The sequence below is a fragment of the Corvus kubaryi genome, unplaced genomic scaffold (genome assembly GCF_017639235.1).
Source record: "Corvus kubaryi isolate FWS band 111438036 unplaced genomic scaffold, C.kubaryi_AGA036_p1.0 37385, whole genome shotgun sequence".
NCBI classification, from domain to species: Eukaryota; Metazoa; Chordata; class Aves; order Passeriformes; family Corvidae; genus Corvus; species Corvus kubaryi.
This window is the reverse complement of record NW_024581127.1, coordinates 25,107,074-25,124,262: the sequence shown is the minus strand read 5'-3', so window position 1 is coordinate 25,124,262 and position 17,189 is coordinate 25,107,074. Positions and strand designations below refer to the sequence as shown.

General features: G+C 42.6%; 1 protein-coding gene across 1 annotated transcript; it reads left to right on the top strand.

Annotated features, from left to right (window-relative positions):
- Window positions 1-73: 73 nt before the first annotated feature.
- DERL1 (derlin 1) lies at window positions 74-16,450 on the top strand. Its single transcript, XM_042035997.1, has 9 exons — window positions 74-159; window positions 497-697; window positions 2,691-2,802; window positions 5,935-5,999; window positions 8,584-8,610; window positions 10,635-10,730; window positions 11,395-11,447; window positions 12,612-12,722; window positions 13,803-16,450. The coding sequence occupies exons 2-9, from the start codon at window positions 545-547 to the stop codon at window positions 13,939-13,941; spliced, it is 756 nt and encodes a 251-aa protein (XP_041891931.1). The 5' UTR covers window positions 74-159; window positions 497-544; the 3' UTR covers window positions 13,942-16,450.
- The last annotated feature ends 739 nt before the right edge of the window (window positions 16,451-17,189 follow it).

Sequence of the window (17,189 nt, the reverse complement as noted above, 5' to 3'; positions counted from 1 at the left end):
CAGATGTCGGGGAATGGAACCGCTCCAACTCCGGCCTCGCGGGCTGCTGGGAGTTGTAGTTTTCCTCGCCGGCGTCGGCCTGGATGGGAACGGGAGAGCGGAGCGCGGCCAGCGCCGGACACTGAACTAAAAACGAGTCAAAACGTCGCATCCTCGCAGGTAGATGTGTTTATAACGCAGTGCAATAGGTCACTCAGAAACACAGCTGTCGCAGGCGCAGGCCTTGCTGCCGTTCCCTCCTGTTTCCCGCACCCCGCATTACAAGCGCCTCCTGGGGAAGGGACCGCTGACTGGCCCGACGACCCCGCCGCCCGGCAGCGGCGGCTCGCCCCCCGTTCCACCCCCGGGGCGGGACTGCTGGCGGCCGGGGCGGGGCCGGAAGTAGCGCGGCGGCTCGGCCGAATTCGGTGGCGCCACGTCTGTTTCGGGGCCCCTTCCGTGACCGGGCGGCGGCGGCGGCGGGAGCGGCTGAACCCTCGTCTCGTCTCTTCCTCAGCAGCCGGTTCGTGGCGAGGCCTCGGCGGCGGCCAGGCGCGGCTGCGACATGTCGGACCTAGGGGACTGGTTCCGAAGTATCCCTCTGATCACCCGCTACTGGTTCGCCGGCTCCATCGCGGTGCCGCTCGTGGGCAAGCTGGGCCTTGTCAGCCCCGTCAACCTCTTCCTCTGGCCTGACGCCTTCATCCACCGCTTCCAGGTACGAGCCACACTACTGCTCCCGGCGTGCCTCGCGGCGTCCGCACCGTAGCTCAGCGTGGCTTGGTGCGCGCGCGGCCTTCTGGGAGTTGTAGTGCACGGCCGCGCTGCGGGGCCTCGCTGGGGCTGCGCGCGGGACCAGCCGCTCCTCCGGTTCCGCGGCCGCGCTGGAGTAGCCGCGCAGCGAGACAACGCTCAGGGGTGACCGGAGCCCCTCCGGCAGGAGCCGAGCCGCCTTCCCGCTCAACCTGTACAGGGCCTGCGGGCTGGGCCCGGATTTAGCCGCAGGCCCTGGGCCCCCACCGTGGTGACGGGCTGCGCGTCCCTGCCAGGGTGACAGAAGGAGGGCTGCTGACCCTGGCAGCCCTGTAGTTCGTCTTGTGCCTCATTCTGGTGTGTTTTTTCCTAAATTTTCTGTGGGAGTTGTTCTGGCAGGCGCTAGACGTTGTGCCAAGGAGCTCTATGGCTGTGACTACAGGTGGCTTGCCTAGCTCTGTGTCATCGTGTGGCCGTGACTTTGGGAGCTGTAACTTTGAGCTTACAGGGTGTGCAAATATCCCAAACTGCAGCTGGCCCAGGAGGTTTTGAGGCAGAGCTACAAGAGAGACATGGAGCTCCTCGGGCAGGTCCAGCGGAGGTCAACAAAGGTGATCAAGGAGCTGGAGGATCTCTCTAATGAGGAATGGCTGAGGGAGCTGGGCCTCTTCAGCCTCGAGGAAAGAGGACTGAGGGGACCTCATCAATTTCTCTGAGTGTCAGAGGATGGACAAGTGGCAATGGGCAGAAACTGATGCATGGGAAGTTCCACCTGAACTGGGTGACTATGCACTGGAACAGATTGACCAGGGAGGCTGTGGAATCGCCCTCACTGGAGATATTCAAGAACTGAGTGCAATCGTATGTCATGTGCTCTAGGATGGCCGTGCTTGAGCAGGGAGGTTGGCCCAGCTGACACACTGTGGTCCCTTTTAACGTGACCTATTCTGTAAAGAAGTGCGTCTTTTGCACCTTCTGGTTTGGAATTTGAAAAAGCTTCTGTCAGCTTCTGTGCTTAGGTATGGTGCATGTAAACTAACAACTAACGCCTTGAGGTGTCAGACATGCAGTGTTTCTGGGTGCCTTAGCAATATCAAAAGTGGTCACAAACTGGACATTTTTCCTTGCTCTCTGACATTACAGGTTCAGTGTTGGGGGAGAGCACTCATTGGATGAGCTGAAAGTGGAGGAAGAGAAGGGATTTCAATCTTTAAATTTCTGTTATATTGTCGCATTATATCTTCACTGAAGAAGGCTGACTGCAAAAAAAAAAAAAAATAAAGCTATGGCTCTATCTACCTTGATTCATGTATTGTCCGCAAAGTATAGTAGCATAAATGACTGCTTTTTCCTCTAGTTCTGTTATTCGTTCTTGAACTGTGATGTTCAGGATCCTAATACTCAGTTTGGAAATCTTGCTGCTTAAAGAGCTTGTTCATGAATGACCAGACATTTTCTGTCCTTGCTATGTGCTGCCATGCAGTTGGCTATGCCCAATATTCATAGTTGGGAGACTGTCCCAAAGCAGATCCCAAATGTTCAGAGTATCACATGCTGTCTGGAATGGTACACTAAAGGCTGTGAATTCCTTGGCCTCTGTTCAACAGGGAAGAATGGGTTTTGTATGGCTGTTTTTAAAACAGGGTAGCATCCTTGCCAGTGAGTCTCTTTTGCACTGCAGTAAAGACTCACTACTGCAAAGATGTGATGGAAAGCAGTTTGGAAAGTTGTGTGTTATTTCTGGTGTAGTGTTAATAGCTTTGCTTATCAGATTGAAAAAACCCCACAACTATAAAGGCTGCTGAAGTAGCAGCAATCGATACTTGGGCTATTTTTAATCATCTTCTTGATGTTCCAAGTTTTCATTCATTATCAAGTAATGAATGTAAACAAATAGCCTGTGCATATGAGTTCATTCTGCAGTTTATAAATATATCTTTCTCTTTTGATCTGGACAGATCTGGCGGCCGATAACAGCAACTTTCTTCTTCCCAGTGGGACCTGGAACGGGATTTCTCTACTTGGTGAATTTGTATTTCTTGTATCAATATTCGTCACGATTAGAAACAGGTACGTTATCCATTAAATTATATGCACCTGGTGAACCCTGCCTGGACCTGATAAGAGATGGCTCATCTCTCTGCCAGCATATGTTGGTCAATGTGAAACTGCTCTGAAAACTGGTTTTCTGTGGCTGGCTCCTTCGCTTTGGCCATTTAGGATCTGAACTTGATACTTTTTTCAGTAGGAGGGCCTGGTGCTTTTAGTTGCTGGATTTCAGGAAGTGAGTGGGGCAGACTATAAGATTACATTTACCTCCGTTTTTTTGGATCTGATGTCTTTTATCAGAGAAGGATGATAGAGCATAATGTAATAATGGGTTTATCCATTGAGAGAAAATAACGTCAGTTTTTTCTTGTTTTAACAGGAATGCTAACTTGTGTTATTCTGTTGTTTGCGTTGAATTGAGAGATACCTCCTACAAAAGAAGTCTACCCCTCTGCCTAACAGATACGTGGAAAAGTTAAGAGACTAGAAGGATTTTCAGTTAAGGGGAAAAATCAAGTGAGAAAAGGAGATCCGATAATGGATCATTTCTCTCAGAAGAAGGGGTTGTTGGTACAAAGTAGCTTCAAAACTGGTTTCCTTTTGCACTGCCCAGTTCATTAAAGCTAGACAAAAATTCATTCAACTGGCATAAATAATTAAAGTATTTGCCAAGCCAGACTCCTCCTGAAAGCCTTTGTGAACAAGAATTTCAGTGTAGTTCTAATGGAATCTTAGAACTGATGGTGTAAAAGGGAATGCATTGCAAGGTGATGTTTGGGAAGTCCATGAGAGAGAAGAGATCCCTGGCAGACCTGCCATCCAGAGAGTACTGTGGAATCACATTTAAGAAGAGTAGCAGGGAAGGGGAGGAGTAGTGCCAGATGATATTTGGTTGTTTTCTTAGTGAAGGTTAAGTAGTAGTTTAATAGCTAGAAATCATTCCTGCTTCTCTCTGAGCCTTTCTGCAGTAGATCATGAGCACATGAGAGTGCTGGCAGTTGTGACTGGGCAAAGGTAGGTGTAGTAAGAGTTCCTGGTTAATTATGCAAACTAAAAGACCTCACTGCTTGTAGATCTACTTACAAAATGCTCTAGTTGTCTGTGCTGTGGCACAAATACCATTAAAGGGAGTAAATTTCTGCTATACAACACATCTGGATTTTGAAACTGGGAAGTCAGCTGTGTTGTTTGAACCAATGCATTTCTTTTATATTACAGTTATTTTTCTGGGTATAAATGAAGTCCCTTGTTAGGTTGGCCCTTCTTTCTGTGAAAAAGGCCTGAATCCTTCTGTAGCTGGACGTTGTATAAGTTGCTGATAATGTTTACAGGTGAAGTCAGCATTGGTCTATGCCTCCTTTTGTCTGTGAAACTGAGAAAGTGAAACTTCTATTTTCAGTATTGTGCATGGTTTTTGAGCATACACTGCTGCTTCATGCCAGCTTCAAATTTAGCTGTCAGAAATATCCATATGGTTTTGTACTGTGCTTGTGCTTTCCTAACAGGCTGACCTGTAACTTCAGAAGGAAAGGGAGATCGATGTATTTTTGTTTTGCTTTGGTTGGAGAAGAACATAACAAATATCAACAGAGTAAGCAGAATATGCAGAGTTCACTCCCCAGCAGTATGAATAAGATTATGGGTCAGCAGCTCTTCCCAGATGACTGGATTATACCCCAGGCCTCATGGAAGGACCTGTGGGATAGAGCTCACCCCATATCTGTACTGAGCTTTCTGGCAGTTTGTAGTCCACTTTCCTTAGATGTTCATCGAAAAGTCAACTTAAATGTCTAATATTCTTGTTAGCAATCTTGTAGATAATGAGAAGCGAAAAATTGAAAAGAATAATATAATAGCTTTGATTTCTTCCTATTCTGGAAGGATTCCTGAGCTGGCATTTCTACAGCCTTAGTCAGCTTCTTCTCTTTATTTTTTTTGTTGTATGGCAACAGTAAGGAAAAAAACTTCAGTTCCTGTAGTTTTACAACTTCAAAACATTCTGATGTATTTTTCAAAGCAGGTTTTTTTCCTGTCATGCAATTTGCATGGCTGAACTTAAAACCGATATTTTAGTAATTTTGTTTTACATAGGCTATTATAAAAAGGTAGTGCTTAGAAGTAGATTTTCTTCCTTTAAAAATACTTATATGAAGCTGAGCAGTGATCACATTAAGCAGTAGCATTCTTCCTAGGCATTTGGATGTTTAATTATGAGCACGTAATTCAGCTTGTCTGTGATGTGCTGAGTGTGTCACTGTCATTCCTGCTGTCACTGTGTTTCACCCTCACCAGTCTGGGTCTTTTTCAACAGTATTCTCAGGCTTTCCTTGCCTGCCTGGGTTTATATGAAAGTTGATGGGAGTCTTGCACAGATGCTGAGGTCTCTGTCAGCCTTTTGCCACAGTTAGCAAGAGCGAGAGCCTCAGGTTTTCACGTTGTTAGGGGGTTGTTTTTTAATCCTTTTCTCTGTCAGGTCTCAAACTCAACATCTAAAGATCATTTCATTTAATATGACTTGCAGGGAATGTTACTCTATTATTTTTGTTTCCAGTGTCCTGAAAAAATTGGTACGTATTTGAAATGGTGAATTAGACAAGCAGTACAGCTTAGAAGGAGGAACAGAATGTGCTGCACATGTGTACCCTCCTTGTCATGTGTGCTAATTTTTTCTGAAGTATAAAAAGCATTGCATCTCTTGAGTCTGATGAGGTGATACGAAGAGGATGCAATTTGCCTAAGTAAGGGCTGGTTTTCACATGACTCAGTCATTAAACTTGGTGTTTCTGCTTTTGCTGTGCACGTGTATTTCCTTATTCTATTCTTCTAACCCACAGTTTCATATGAAGGATGGGGTCCAATTCCATTTTGAAGTCTTATGTAGTTAGAACTACTTACCTCCAGAGTCAGTGTGTTCTTTTTTAGGTGTAGACACTGCTTGTGCTCTAATGCGGTAGGCCGAATGCCTTATTTTTCAGTCCGTAGGTTGTTCTATTCTAAGGCATTTTAAAATTTAAAAAAAAAAATCACAGACCACAGACTGCATGCAAAGCCACTGTTACTAACTGAGCTTTCTTAGGCTCTGAAAAATAAAAGTTGTCTTAATTTTATTATCAAAATTTCAGTACCTTTCATAATGATTCTTTTTATTTTCAGGGGCTTTTGATGGAAGGCCAGCAGATTACATGTTCATGCTCCTGTTTAACTGGATCTGCATTGTTGTATCCTCATCATCAAACTTTGAGAAATATTTTGGTTCTCCTGCTTCTGCCTGAAATGTGTTCAAAGACTGGGTTTTATCAAGGAACAGTTTTAAAATGTAGCAAACGTTCCCAGGCGAGTTTGTAGAGTTTGTAAGTGTGTAACCTTCCTGAAAAGGCAGTGAGTGGCTTGCAGGGAGAACACTTAAAATGTGCTCACGCAAGTGTGCAATGTGGGGACTCAAGCTCTGCTGACACAGAGCTCAGCACGTACTGGGTGAGTGTCCCTGGTGTTTGCTGGGTTGCTTTGCTGAGCTGCTCTTGTGTGGGCTAACACTGAATTTAGTGTGTTAAAGCTGCCATGTGCAAAAGGGACTGATCACTGCCATTCTCTGAAATTCCTGGAGAGATCCTTTACCTGCTGGGTACAAGTCATCTGAGCCTGTGAAAGCAGTGTTGCGATAATCTGCACTGAGACAACTTCCTGAAGAAGCTGGGCTTGTTGGTTTGGGAATGCTGGGAAACACTTCTGTGAGCTGTGCTGTTCCACCTAAATTTTCTTTCAGATCTTGAATACAAAACTGGGAGGAGTTGTTGATAAACCAAATGGTTGTGCCACCATTTAGAGGGATCTTTAGAGGCTGGATAAATGGACTGGTCAGGAATGAAGCTCAGCAAAGGGAAGTGCGGAGTCCTGCTCTTGGCAAGTAACAGCCTGAGGCACCAGGACAGACCAGGAACTGACAGTCTGCAAAGCGTCTTCCAGAAAAGGCTCTGGGTGTCCTGCTGGACACCGAGTTGACCATGAGCCAGCAATATGCCATTATGGCCAAAGTGGCCACCAGCCTCATGGGTTGCCCTAGGCAGAGGATTGCCTGCAGGTTGAGGCAGGTGATTGCTCCTCACTGCTCAGCCTTTGAGAGATGTGTGGTGGCTGCATCCAGCTCTGGGTTCCCAAGTCCAAGGGAGACATGAACATACTGGAGAGAGTCCAGTGAAGGGTCACAAAGATGATTAAAGGGTTGGAGCATTTGTCACATGAGAAGCTGGGAGAGCTGGGATTGTGCAGCCTGGGGTGTCATCATAGAATCATACAGTAGTTTGAACTGGAAGTGACCTGGAAAGCTTATCAACCCCCCTGCAATGAGCAGGGACATCTTCAACTAAATCAGATTGCTCAAAGCCCCATTCAAGCTTACCTTAAATGTTTCCAGGTGTGGAGCATCTACCACCTCTCTCGGTAGAAACCTGTGCCAGTGTTTCACCACCCTCATTGTAAAAAATTTCTTTCTTACATCTAGTCTGAATCAACCTTTTTTTAGTTTAAACCATTACCACTTGTCCTATTGCAAAAGGCCATACTAAAAAATTTGTCCCCAACTCTCTCAGCCTTTCCCTAAAAGAGAGGTGTTCTGTTCCTCCAGTAATTTCTGTCAGCTTCCTCTGGTCCCACTCTAACAGGTCTGTGTCTTTTCTGTGCTGAGGACTCTGGAGCTGGACACTGAATTCCACAAAAGGAAGCACAGGAAATTTCATTTAAGTGTAAGAAAGACCATTTCTCCTGTAAGGGCAGTGAAACACTGACAGGATTGGCAAGAGAAGGTGTGGAACCTCCATCCTTGGTGATGCTCCCATTCTGTCTGTGCTGTTGCTGCCTCCTCGTAGGAATTTGTGGTGGCACAGCAGGTGGAAAAAAGGGAGCGGTGACATCGGTGTGAACCAGATAGCACCAGGAGAGCTGGTGTATAGAAATGCTTTATCAATAGATAATCTCTAGTTGCATTCCACTATATGGAGGGAATTGCTATTCCTGCTAGTCCTGTCGAGCCACAGCTGTAACAAGGTGCATTTAATTATGTTGTTTTAAAGATGATGGTTGTCTTTACTATTGCAGGTTGTTAGCTGTGAGCATTTAATTAATCTAATTGTGACGTATCTTTCTAACTGGTCATTTAAAAGCTTCTAGTTGCTTGTTCCCTGTGTGATGTAAGGAGCAACCTGAATGCATGCTCTGGGATAATGCTGGATTTCATTTTATATGTATTCATGAACTGTTAAAAGCATCCTGATCATAGTAAAATTATTCAGTGATTGTTTCTACTCAGCAGTTACTACAACAGATTCTTTGAGCTCCAAGGTGGGAGAGGAGTATTAAAAGCCTGCATCAATGCACTTTAAGAAATTGTTTCTTTTCTATGACTCATTGGCAATGTATTGGTACTTTTTAATGATCTGGTATTTCTTTAGTTAGAAAACCAAAATGTCAGTGTTAAACTAATGAGAGAATCCAGCTATTAAACTTTAACGTGCCTTTATGCAAGGACTGATGGAGTCTGTAGCTAGCCAGTTTCATCAGGGAGGAAAGGCCAGTGCACCCATTGGCCCTTGGAGTAATGACTTGAGGTGGGAACTTGAAAGGCTGCCAAAAAGCAGTTATTGAAACAAAGTTTGTACATTTCTAGATCATTGGAAATTTTAACTTAAAACAGTGTAGTATCAATTTTGACCGTTAAAGATCTTTGCATGTGTATTCCGTGTGCCTGCAGCTTTTTATTGTTGTAGCCTGTCAGGTTTTTCTGCATTTTCCTTCATGGTGTGATGACAGATAACTGGCTTGGTAATGGATATGCAGGTAAGTGTGGTGCAGTTTCTTAGATAACAATTTTACAAAACTTTATGACTACTTAATGACTTTATAGGGAGCATTATTGACTTAACTGCAGAACATAGTTAAGCTAGGCTGTTCAGATGATATCTGGATGGACTACTGTGTGTGTATTGTTAGTTTTTTAGTTTGGGTTAGCCTCAGCTGAAGGCATAAGCTTGGATCTAACTGCCATACCTAACCCAGTTAGGGAGTTAAGAAGCAAAAATTGTGTCTTTGTGCAGTCAGGAAGTGCTCAGACTTACTAAAATGGGCACAAGATGTCACCTATGCACTATTTCTTTTAATGACTGTGGATCTGCTTTCTTACTTTTCTATTTAAAAATGATTCTTGGGTTTATTAATCTTCTCAAATTTAGTTTAGTACGCCTGTTACTTGCCAACAGAAGATTTTTTTGTGAAAAATGCAGCTTCAGTTTGAGACCAGAACTGTGAAGTGCAAAATCCTCACAGGAATGATTAAGATAGTGGTCTTAAGAATCAGTTTCAGTGAAATAATTCTGCTGTCCCCAGATATCAAGGGTGAAAATAGGGAAGTGTTTTTGGGACACAACAGTGTCAGATAACTGCATGTCTTCAGTCTGCCTCTGCTGTTCTCATCTTCAATTGTCTCCAGCACCTAAAGACTCCACCAGTATCTGTAGTATTCCATACAGAATTATCTTAACATTTATTAGATCACTTCTCTGGTTCCCTGGTAGACAAAACCAGCGATCATACATCCCTGGTCAGGAGTGAATTGTGTTAAGGGCTGTCCATAACTTTATACTTACACTTTTCCATGGGGAAGATACTACAAAATTTTAGAAAAGCATGCTGGAGTCACCAACACATTATACAAATTTTAGACAAATTTTTGATTGTGTTGATTTGTGTGTTTTTAAAGAGGAACTTAATTATTTTTTTTTTAATCTGCATACAAAGTATTGCTTGAAGAAGAATCAGTTTTTTGATGTAAAAGTGTGTTTTTTCTTAGAAATAGGGGGTTTTTTACTCGTCTTGAGTGGCCTTTGTTGAAATTCAGAAGATAGGGGTAGGATAGCTAGGCCTCTATTCCTAAGTCAAATGCTTTCAGATACTAGATATTGTGCTTTTTTTCAGTAATACAAAAAGGGTTTCAGTAAAGACCCTAAGGTTCTTATGTGGGGGAGTCAGAATGCACCACAGGGCTTGTGGAAGGCTGGACTGATGTCAGGGTGCCAGCTTTAATGTGGAACCTGTTAAATAGCAGCACCCCTCAAGGGATGAGTATTGACCTCTTTTCCAAACACAGGAGCTGTTTCACAGCATTCAGCCAGTTCATGGAAATGTTGCTGGGGCAGTCTGCCTTCAGTTCAGAAATCAGCAGATAGCTAAAGCAGTGCTTTGTATTTCTTTCACTAGAAATAGTCCAATCAGCTAATACTGAGTCCATGTAAAGAAGCATTTGAAACAGCCTCAGCTCCTGGCATGGAGCACAGGTTAACTCCAAGCTCTGCCAAGGTGGCTGTGCCAAGGCTGGCTGTGGTACTCTAAAATGGGGATTGACTGGAGCACCTTCCCCCTGTGGTGCTCTCAGGAGGGGGACATAGGTGGCAGTTGGATGGAGAACACTTCATCTGGCATATTAGCTTTGCCCCAGATGAGAATGTTTGGGTCAGTGCCCTGGAAGTGATTGTGGCACAGGTACAGGGCTGACTCGCCTGTAGGTGGGAGCAGAGGAGCTCCCTGCAGCTGCTCTTTCTTGGCACAGGCTGGAGCCCTTTGCTTTGGTATGGTCATGCAAAAGAGAGTACCCAAGTAGGTTCTCCTCCTTAACTTTCTCAATAGTTTTTGAACAGATCCATGGCATGTAGTGGAAGAGATTCTGGGGCAATCTGTAAAGACTTTGGTGATGTACCATGCTTACAAACGACTTCTGAAACATAGCTCCTGCTGCCTGTTTGAGTTTCTTGTGTTTCTGTGAAAGTAATGGTAACTTTGTTCTTTTTTTTTTTTTTTAAACATTGCAGTTGCTGATGATTCCTCTCATCATGTCAGTACTTTATGTGTGGGCCCAGCTGAACAGAGACATGATTGTATCATTTTGGTTTGGAACAAGATTTAAGGTATGTCAGACAGGATATTGGAAGGATTTCTGCCTGCAAGGTGCATATGTAGTGGGTGAGGGGCAAAATATAAATATTCTCTCTTATTAAAGGTGACCCATACTCACACATAGCTGAATACTCCTTGAGATGCAGCAGACAAATTTCTTCAGTCTTCCATGTGGTGTCTCTACTCAGTGTGTCTCTACTGAAAAGATGTCCTGACAATTCATCATTTTGAAAAAAAGGATAACATTTCTGATAAATATTAGCCTGGATAAAAGCTGAATGTAGTGACAAAATGTTGGTATTTTAAATTGTTTTTTTCTGTGTGACCTTGTCTGTTTCTGCCCGTTCTTATAGTGAAAACTCTTTTGATAATTTCCAGGCCTTTTCAAAACTGAAAACTTCAGGACTTAGTTCTAGATGCAGACTTGCTGTGGAACATAGGGTGCAAAAGGCACACTTGCTTATAATGTTTGAAAGAGTATGTTTTGTCTAAAAATGTTAGTGGTTGCTCAGTTTGGAGTAACCTTGTTACATTGAATCTGCTTAAGTTAATAGATCAGGACATGTAATGCCTAAAACATTGAGATTATGATTGTGCTTATTAGTGCAGTGGGATATTGAGAGCAGGTTTACATCCTTAACTTGTACTTACTCTCTCCACTGCGTTCTTTTTCAGGCCTGTTACCTTCCATGGGTTATTCTGGGATTCAACTACATCATTGGTGGATCGTATGTATTTACTTATATGGCCAATTTGAAGTTACAAAAGCTTTTACAGCTATTTAACTTGCTCCTGAATTTAGGAGTAATATTAAAATAAGCTTAAAACTGTGTAATCTGACTGATAATGCTCAGTGTCACATGGTGGTCATTTAACATAAAAGCAAAGAGGAGATGTGCATGTGAGAACTAGAGAATAGAATGTAGGTGAGGGGAAAGTAATGAGAGTTTGGTGTATTTTCTAGTAACTCTATGCATTGGGCCTTCTCCATACTAAGAAAGTAACACACATTAAAGAAAGATGTCATTCCCTGGAACCAGCCATCATTACTGGTTTAGAAACAAATTTAGCTTGACTCTGATAATGCTGTTACTTCTTTCCCTCACAGACTTGTCCAACCTGATCTTTTTTTTCAGTTTGTTAAGCAAGGAAAAACAGCAGTAAGCCCATAGCATGCCATGTTAGCACTTGTTGAATTTTTTGGTCTCTCTTGGGTTTTTTTTGACTAAACCCCATGATGCAGAAATCCCCTCTGTGCACAGTGTGCCTCATTGGGGCCCTGCATTCATTGGGGCCTCTTGGTGCCGCTGTAACATAATTAGTGACAACAACAAGTTTGTGGTTGAGTTATAAAAGGAGGAGATGGTACAGCAGAACCAAATTCCCTTTTCTGGCCGTGCCTCCTACTGACTCATCCGTCACTTGTGAAAACTACTTCCTGTTAGATACCTGCTGTTTCTATGCATGACAGAAGATACTCAAGGGCCTCCATTCAGCAGTGTTTTTGCAGAACTGGGAACAAAACAGTTCACTACAGCAGGAGACAGGTTGTCCAGTGAAAACAGCAGTAACGTCTCTAGCTCTGCAGATGATTATTTTGGTCACTAATCGCTATACGGTCTAATTCCCCAATGTAAACAAGTATTTAATTGTGTTTTCAATACAGACTGTAGAGAAGGCTTGGAAGGGAGGGTGGAACAGACTGTTGATTGATGTGCTGGCACAGGAGGTTGGCCCTTCTAAAGAAGTGGCTGAAAAATGCCGAGGGAAGGGAAATTTTCTGTGTGTCACGACCCCAGCAAATCCTGGTGGCAGGTGAACAGAAGATTGTCACTCATTTATTTTCAGAGAAGACAGCATTTGAAACCATTCTTTTTTCTTTTGCTTTACAGAGTCATCAATGAGCTGATAGGAAATCTGGTTGGACATCTGTATTTCTTCTTAATGTTTAAATATCCAATGGATTTGGGAGGAAGGAATTTTCTGTCCACACCTCAGTTCCTGTAAGCTGACTTCATTCTTTACCTCACTGTTTGTTTGGTCCAATTTTTTGTATAGTTCATCAGACATATGTTTGGTGGGATTGTAAAGTGTAAAATACTTTGCTAAGTCAACCTTCTTCAAACTCTCGTATTGACTGAGCTGATGAGTCATAAAAACTGCTGAGTTACTTGTAAATGGCCCATGTGAGAGTTCTTTGGTGCCTCTTGGGATGGCTTATGTCTTTACCCCCTCTTAAGAGTGAGAGTAAATGTCATGAGTTCTGCTGTTGAATTGAGCTGCAGTAAAGAGAACTCCCTAACAATTATCAGATGGTATATAAAAGAAATTTCATCCTGTAAATTATCTGTTTTCTGTATCCCCATGTATCATTACAGTAGCTACCAGTTCAGCAATGTTTAACAATAAGAGCCAGTTGTAGACTTGTTCAGGGCTATAAAAGATTCTGCTTTGCAGTCTGTACCAGTCACCCTGACTGAGACTGCAAGTCTTGGTTTTGGAAGTGCTTTTTCTTGAGATATGTTCACTGTTTTGGCATTGAAATACTATAATCAGAAGCCAAAGTTTGTTGTTCAGTTGCCCTTGTCCGCATCCTTTTGGGCTGTAAATATTCCTCCTCTGTCAAACTTTAGTTAGCAACTCAGTTAACCCTTTTCATAGCATAAAGTGTTGAATTACAGTTACACTTTCTGTACAAGTTTCAATGAATAGGGAAGCTTTATATTCTAATTCTGTGCTTGCAAGCCCATCTGGTAAACCTAATTTTCCATAGAGATTAGAAGACAAGGTTGTTTTTTAAAATGTCTTTCAAGGTGGTAACAGCTCTGAAGCTGCCCTTAGTCTTATTGGTTCCGTGCAATTCTCTTGTTACCATACACATCTCAGAGATGGAAGTTTCCCAGTATTTCCATTTGTCAGTGTGCTGAGGGCTTAGATTTGGAAAGAATTCTCTGAAGTTCTACTGTGAAAAGCTGGTATTTCTGCAAAGTGTATCAGCTAAAAGGAAGAGCATGGAAAAGGTCTGGCATTTACCCCCAAGGTACAGCTGTTTCTCTAACTCCTCCTCCTCTGGTTTGTCCTAGTTACCGCTGGCTGCCAAATAGGAGAGGAGGAGTGTCGGGCTTTGGTGTCCCTCCTGCCAGCATGAGAAGGGCTGCAGAAGATCAGCAGGGTGGTGGAAGACACAACTGGGGCCAAGGTTTCCGGCTAGGGGATCAGTGAAGAATTCCTGCCCTTGGAAAACAGCAACTCTCCGGTTTCAATTGGATGTAGAACCGACTGTTCCTGGTGCAGAGCATGCTTAAGAACTGAGCTCTCTGTAGTACTCTTGGATTTAACTGATTAGAAAGAAAGAATGTTTCTGGTTCAAGAGCAAATTAAAAACTCCAGAAGGAAAAAATGTAGATCTTGCTCCAGGTTAGCCAGTAGTGTCCAGTGTGATTCTGCCATTAAAAATAAGCCTTCTTTATACAGTATTGTCTGTCGCAACAGGATCCATTGGCTGTCCTGTTCCATGATGTGATGGAACAAGCTAGTGGTGTCCTGTCTTTCCTGGTATGTTAAAAGCTTTGTTGACCACAGTGAAGTAAAATCTAGTGCAAGGCAGATGTCTCAAATGAGCCCCCCAGATTTAGGAAGCTGACTTTTTCCATAGCTGTGCTTAAGCCCCAGGGTCTTTGGAAATATTATTTAAGTGATATCTCTCTGCTGCATTTGTAAAGCAAATTGCAAATGTTTAATTTCTGTTATTAAGATGTGTTTTGAGCAGAGCTGTTTCTTGCCGTGCAGCATTTGTCCTACCTGCTACATTATGGGCTGGGCAAGGCTAAGGATTAGAGGGCTTTTGTTTGAAATGGCAATAACAGATACTCACAGAATTAAAATCTCTGAACTCTTCATGGCATGTTACAAAGCTTGTTCTGGTGAAACTGAAGTTGTCTGGCATGTTTTTTTCCCTGCCAGATCTGTGAATTATTGGCTTCAAGGTTTCTCTTTTGATTGCCAAATTGGATGGCATAAATACTGCTTAAACTAGAAAATGTAACGTTGTGGTTAAGGGTATACTGACTGCAGCATTGTTTAACTGACTCTTCAACTTTTATCTTAAAAGCTTTAAGACGTCTAAGAATCAAAGCTGGAAATAATCTTTTGCAGGGTGAAGACACAATCTAACAGGTTTACTGCAGGACTCTTTCATTGTCAAATAAGAAATTGCATACACTGTTTATTAGTATCTGTACCTTTTTCTGGTAAAAATTTTTGATGTGGAAAAGGGAATGATTTCTGTACGATAGTTTTCCTTGCACTGGGTTCCCATGGGCAGAGCACATGGCTAAGATGCAGGAAGCTGTACTGCCAGCTTGTTACTGACTCACTGCATGCTCTTGAGCAAACTTCTTACTTATCTCAGTTTTCCCAGCTGTAAGAAGGACTCGTGCATGTCTCACAGCATTCTTACAAGACAGCTGCCCCTGACCTCCCTAGCTGGGAGCTGCTAGTGAGCAAGTAAGGCTTAGGTTTACATAAATCCAACACAATTACTCTAAGCTTAACCAAGACTTGTAAGTCCGAATGTAGTGGCTCACTTTTTGTTTCGTAGTTGGAGGAAGAAGAACATTGTCACTAGGATGAGTTTCAAGTCTGACTGAATTGTCCTTTAGCATTTGTCTGTTGTTTTACTGGGTAGGTGGGGCATGGACAGCTGTTCTGCCCCAACTTAGGTATCTCAGGTAACTATAAGTTGGTGAAGTGAATCTGGGCTGATACATTTTTATTACTACTTTGTTTCTTCACTAAACTTGGGTTCTGAAGGTATAAAAACTTGTAAATACTACATGATGCAAAGCTGAGTGGAAAATAAGCGGTTAGTCTGGAAATTTAAAAAAATGCATGTTCCATGTCTTCACTGCAACTCAGTTATGTTGATTTGGCTCGTGGAAAAATGTAGAAAACTGGTAATGATCATACTGTGTGCTTACATTTTACAGGAACTTGGAGTTTAGAGATGACCTGCCATTTTTGCCTATTCAGTGATGAGTTTTAAAGATGCTCTTGTCTCTTTGTATAAAATGGTAGGTAGAAAAGAGGAGTGCAGTGTTGTAAATACAAATCCATCATTGACCAACAGCTGTTATTTGATGTGGACTTGAACAGTCTGAGAATCATCATTTTAATAGGAGTCTTTTTAGTCATAGGAATATCACTGTCTCCAAAGCATTTGTCTTCATTTTGAGTCAGGACCCAACTTTTAAGTGAAGATGCAGTAGTTTGTGACTCAGTTAAACCCCTGGCACACACAAACTGCAGAATATCTCTGTATGGAAGGCCCAAAGGAAGGCTTGAGTGAGAGAAAGCACAGCAAAAGTCATTGTACTGGCCCATGGCACTGCATGGGGTCTTGCTTTCTAGTATGTCCTCCTTCTCTAAATTAAGAGGAAAAAGTTTGCAAGGAAAATAGACTTCTTATAAACCTTGATTAGCTTCTGAGCTGGTTCAGGTCAATTTATTTTGTTTATGGAAAATTCACTTCAGAATTCCATATTACAAGCTCAGTTTGTTTGTTTCTCACTTTGTCACTTGACCTGAACTGCTGTTTGTCCTCCCACATACATTGATAATGGCAGTCTCTTGTTAAAATGAGTACTTCCTTTCTTATTTTGTACAGATAATTTCCCTTTTTGTAATCAATTTTTGTTGGCAAAGTTTTAAATTAAAATTTTAATCTCTGTTACTGTCTTTGTTTTGCTAAATCATATTTCAGTTTAAGACAAGCCTTGTGATCTGCAGGTCCATGGGTATTGTCTGACAGCTGCACTGTGACACCATCTCCTGCTGTTGATAAAAGTACTCAAGAAAATGACATGCTTTTGGGTGGGAGTCTTATCTTCTCTGTTCAGTAGCAAAATCATAAAGGCATTTTCTTTGTCTCTGTTTATACCATGAGTTTTGACAGACTGTGTCCTTCCTGGGCTATTACCATTTTACAGCTGTTTTTTGTATACTTGGTTATTAATCCTTTGTCCTCTGGGAGAAAGCATTCTTCTACTTACCCTCAAACTTTGTGGGATTGATACAGATTGCTTTTTCAGAGGTAAGCTTGGACTTCTGCAATACCCTCTCTATCCAGACTGATGTGCACAGCTGCCAGAATTCCTTTTGAGGCTCTTACCTTACTCATTTGGAGATGGACACATTGGGCATCCTCTGAATGACTCTTCGGGCCCTCAGCGTTCATCTGACTGCACTTTTCCTGTTTGTTACCATAGTGGCATTAAAGAAAATCACAGACTTGGTACATAAAGCACTGTATGAACTAGTTGTGCTCCTTGAACTGGGAAGGCTGGGTCCATACTAAATAGAAAAGCATGGCAAGTGTGTGCCTTTTGATTTTTTCCAGCTGCATAAAGAGTCGGCAGAAGAGCTAAGAATATGAAATCAAATGCTTAATCTTTCATTCCTGTCACTTTATC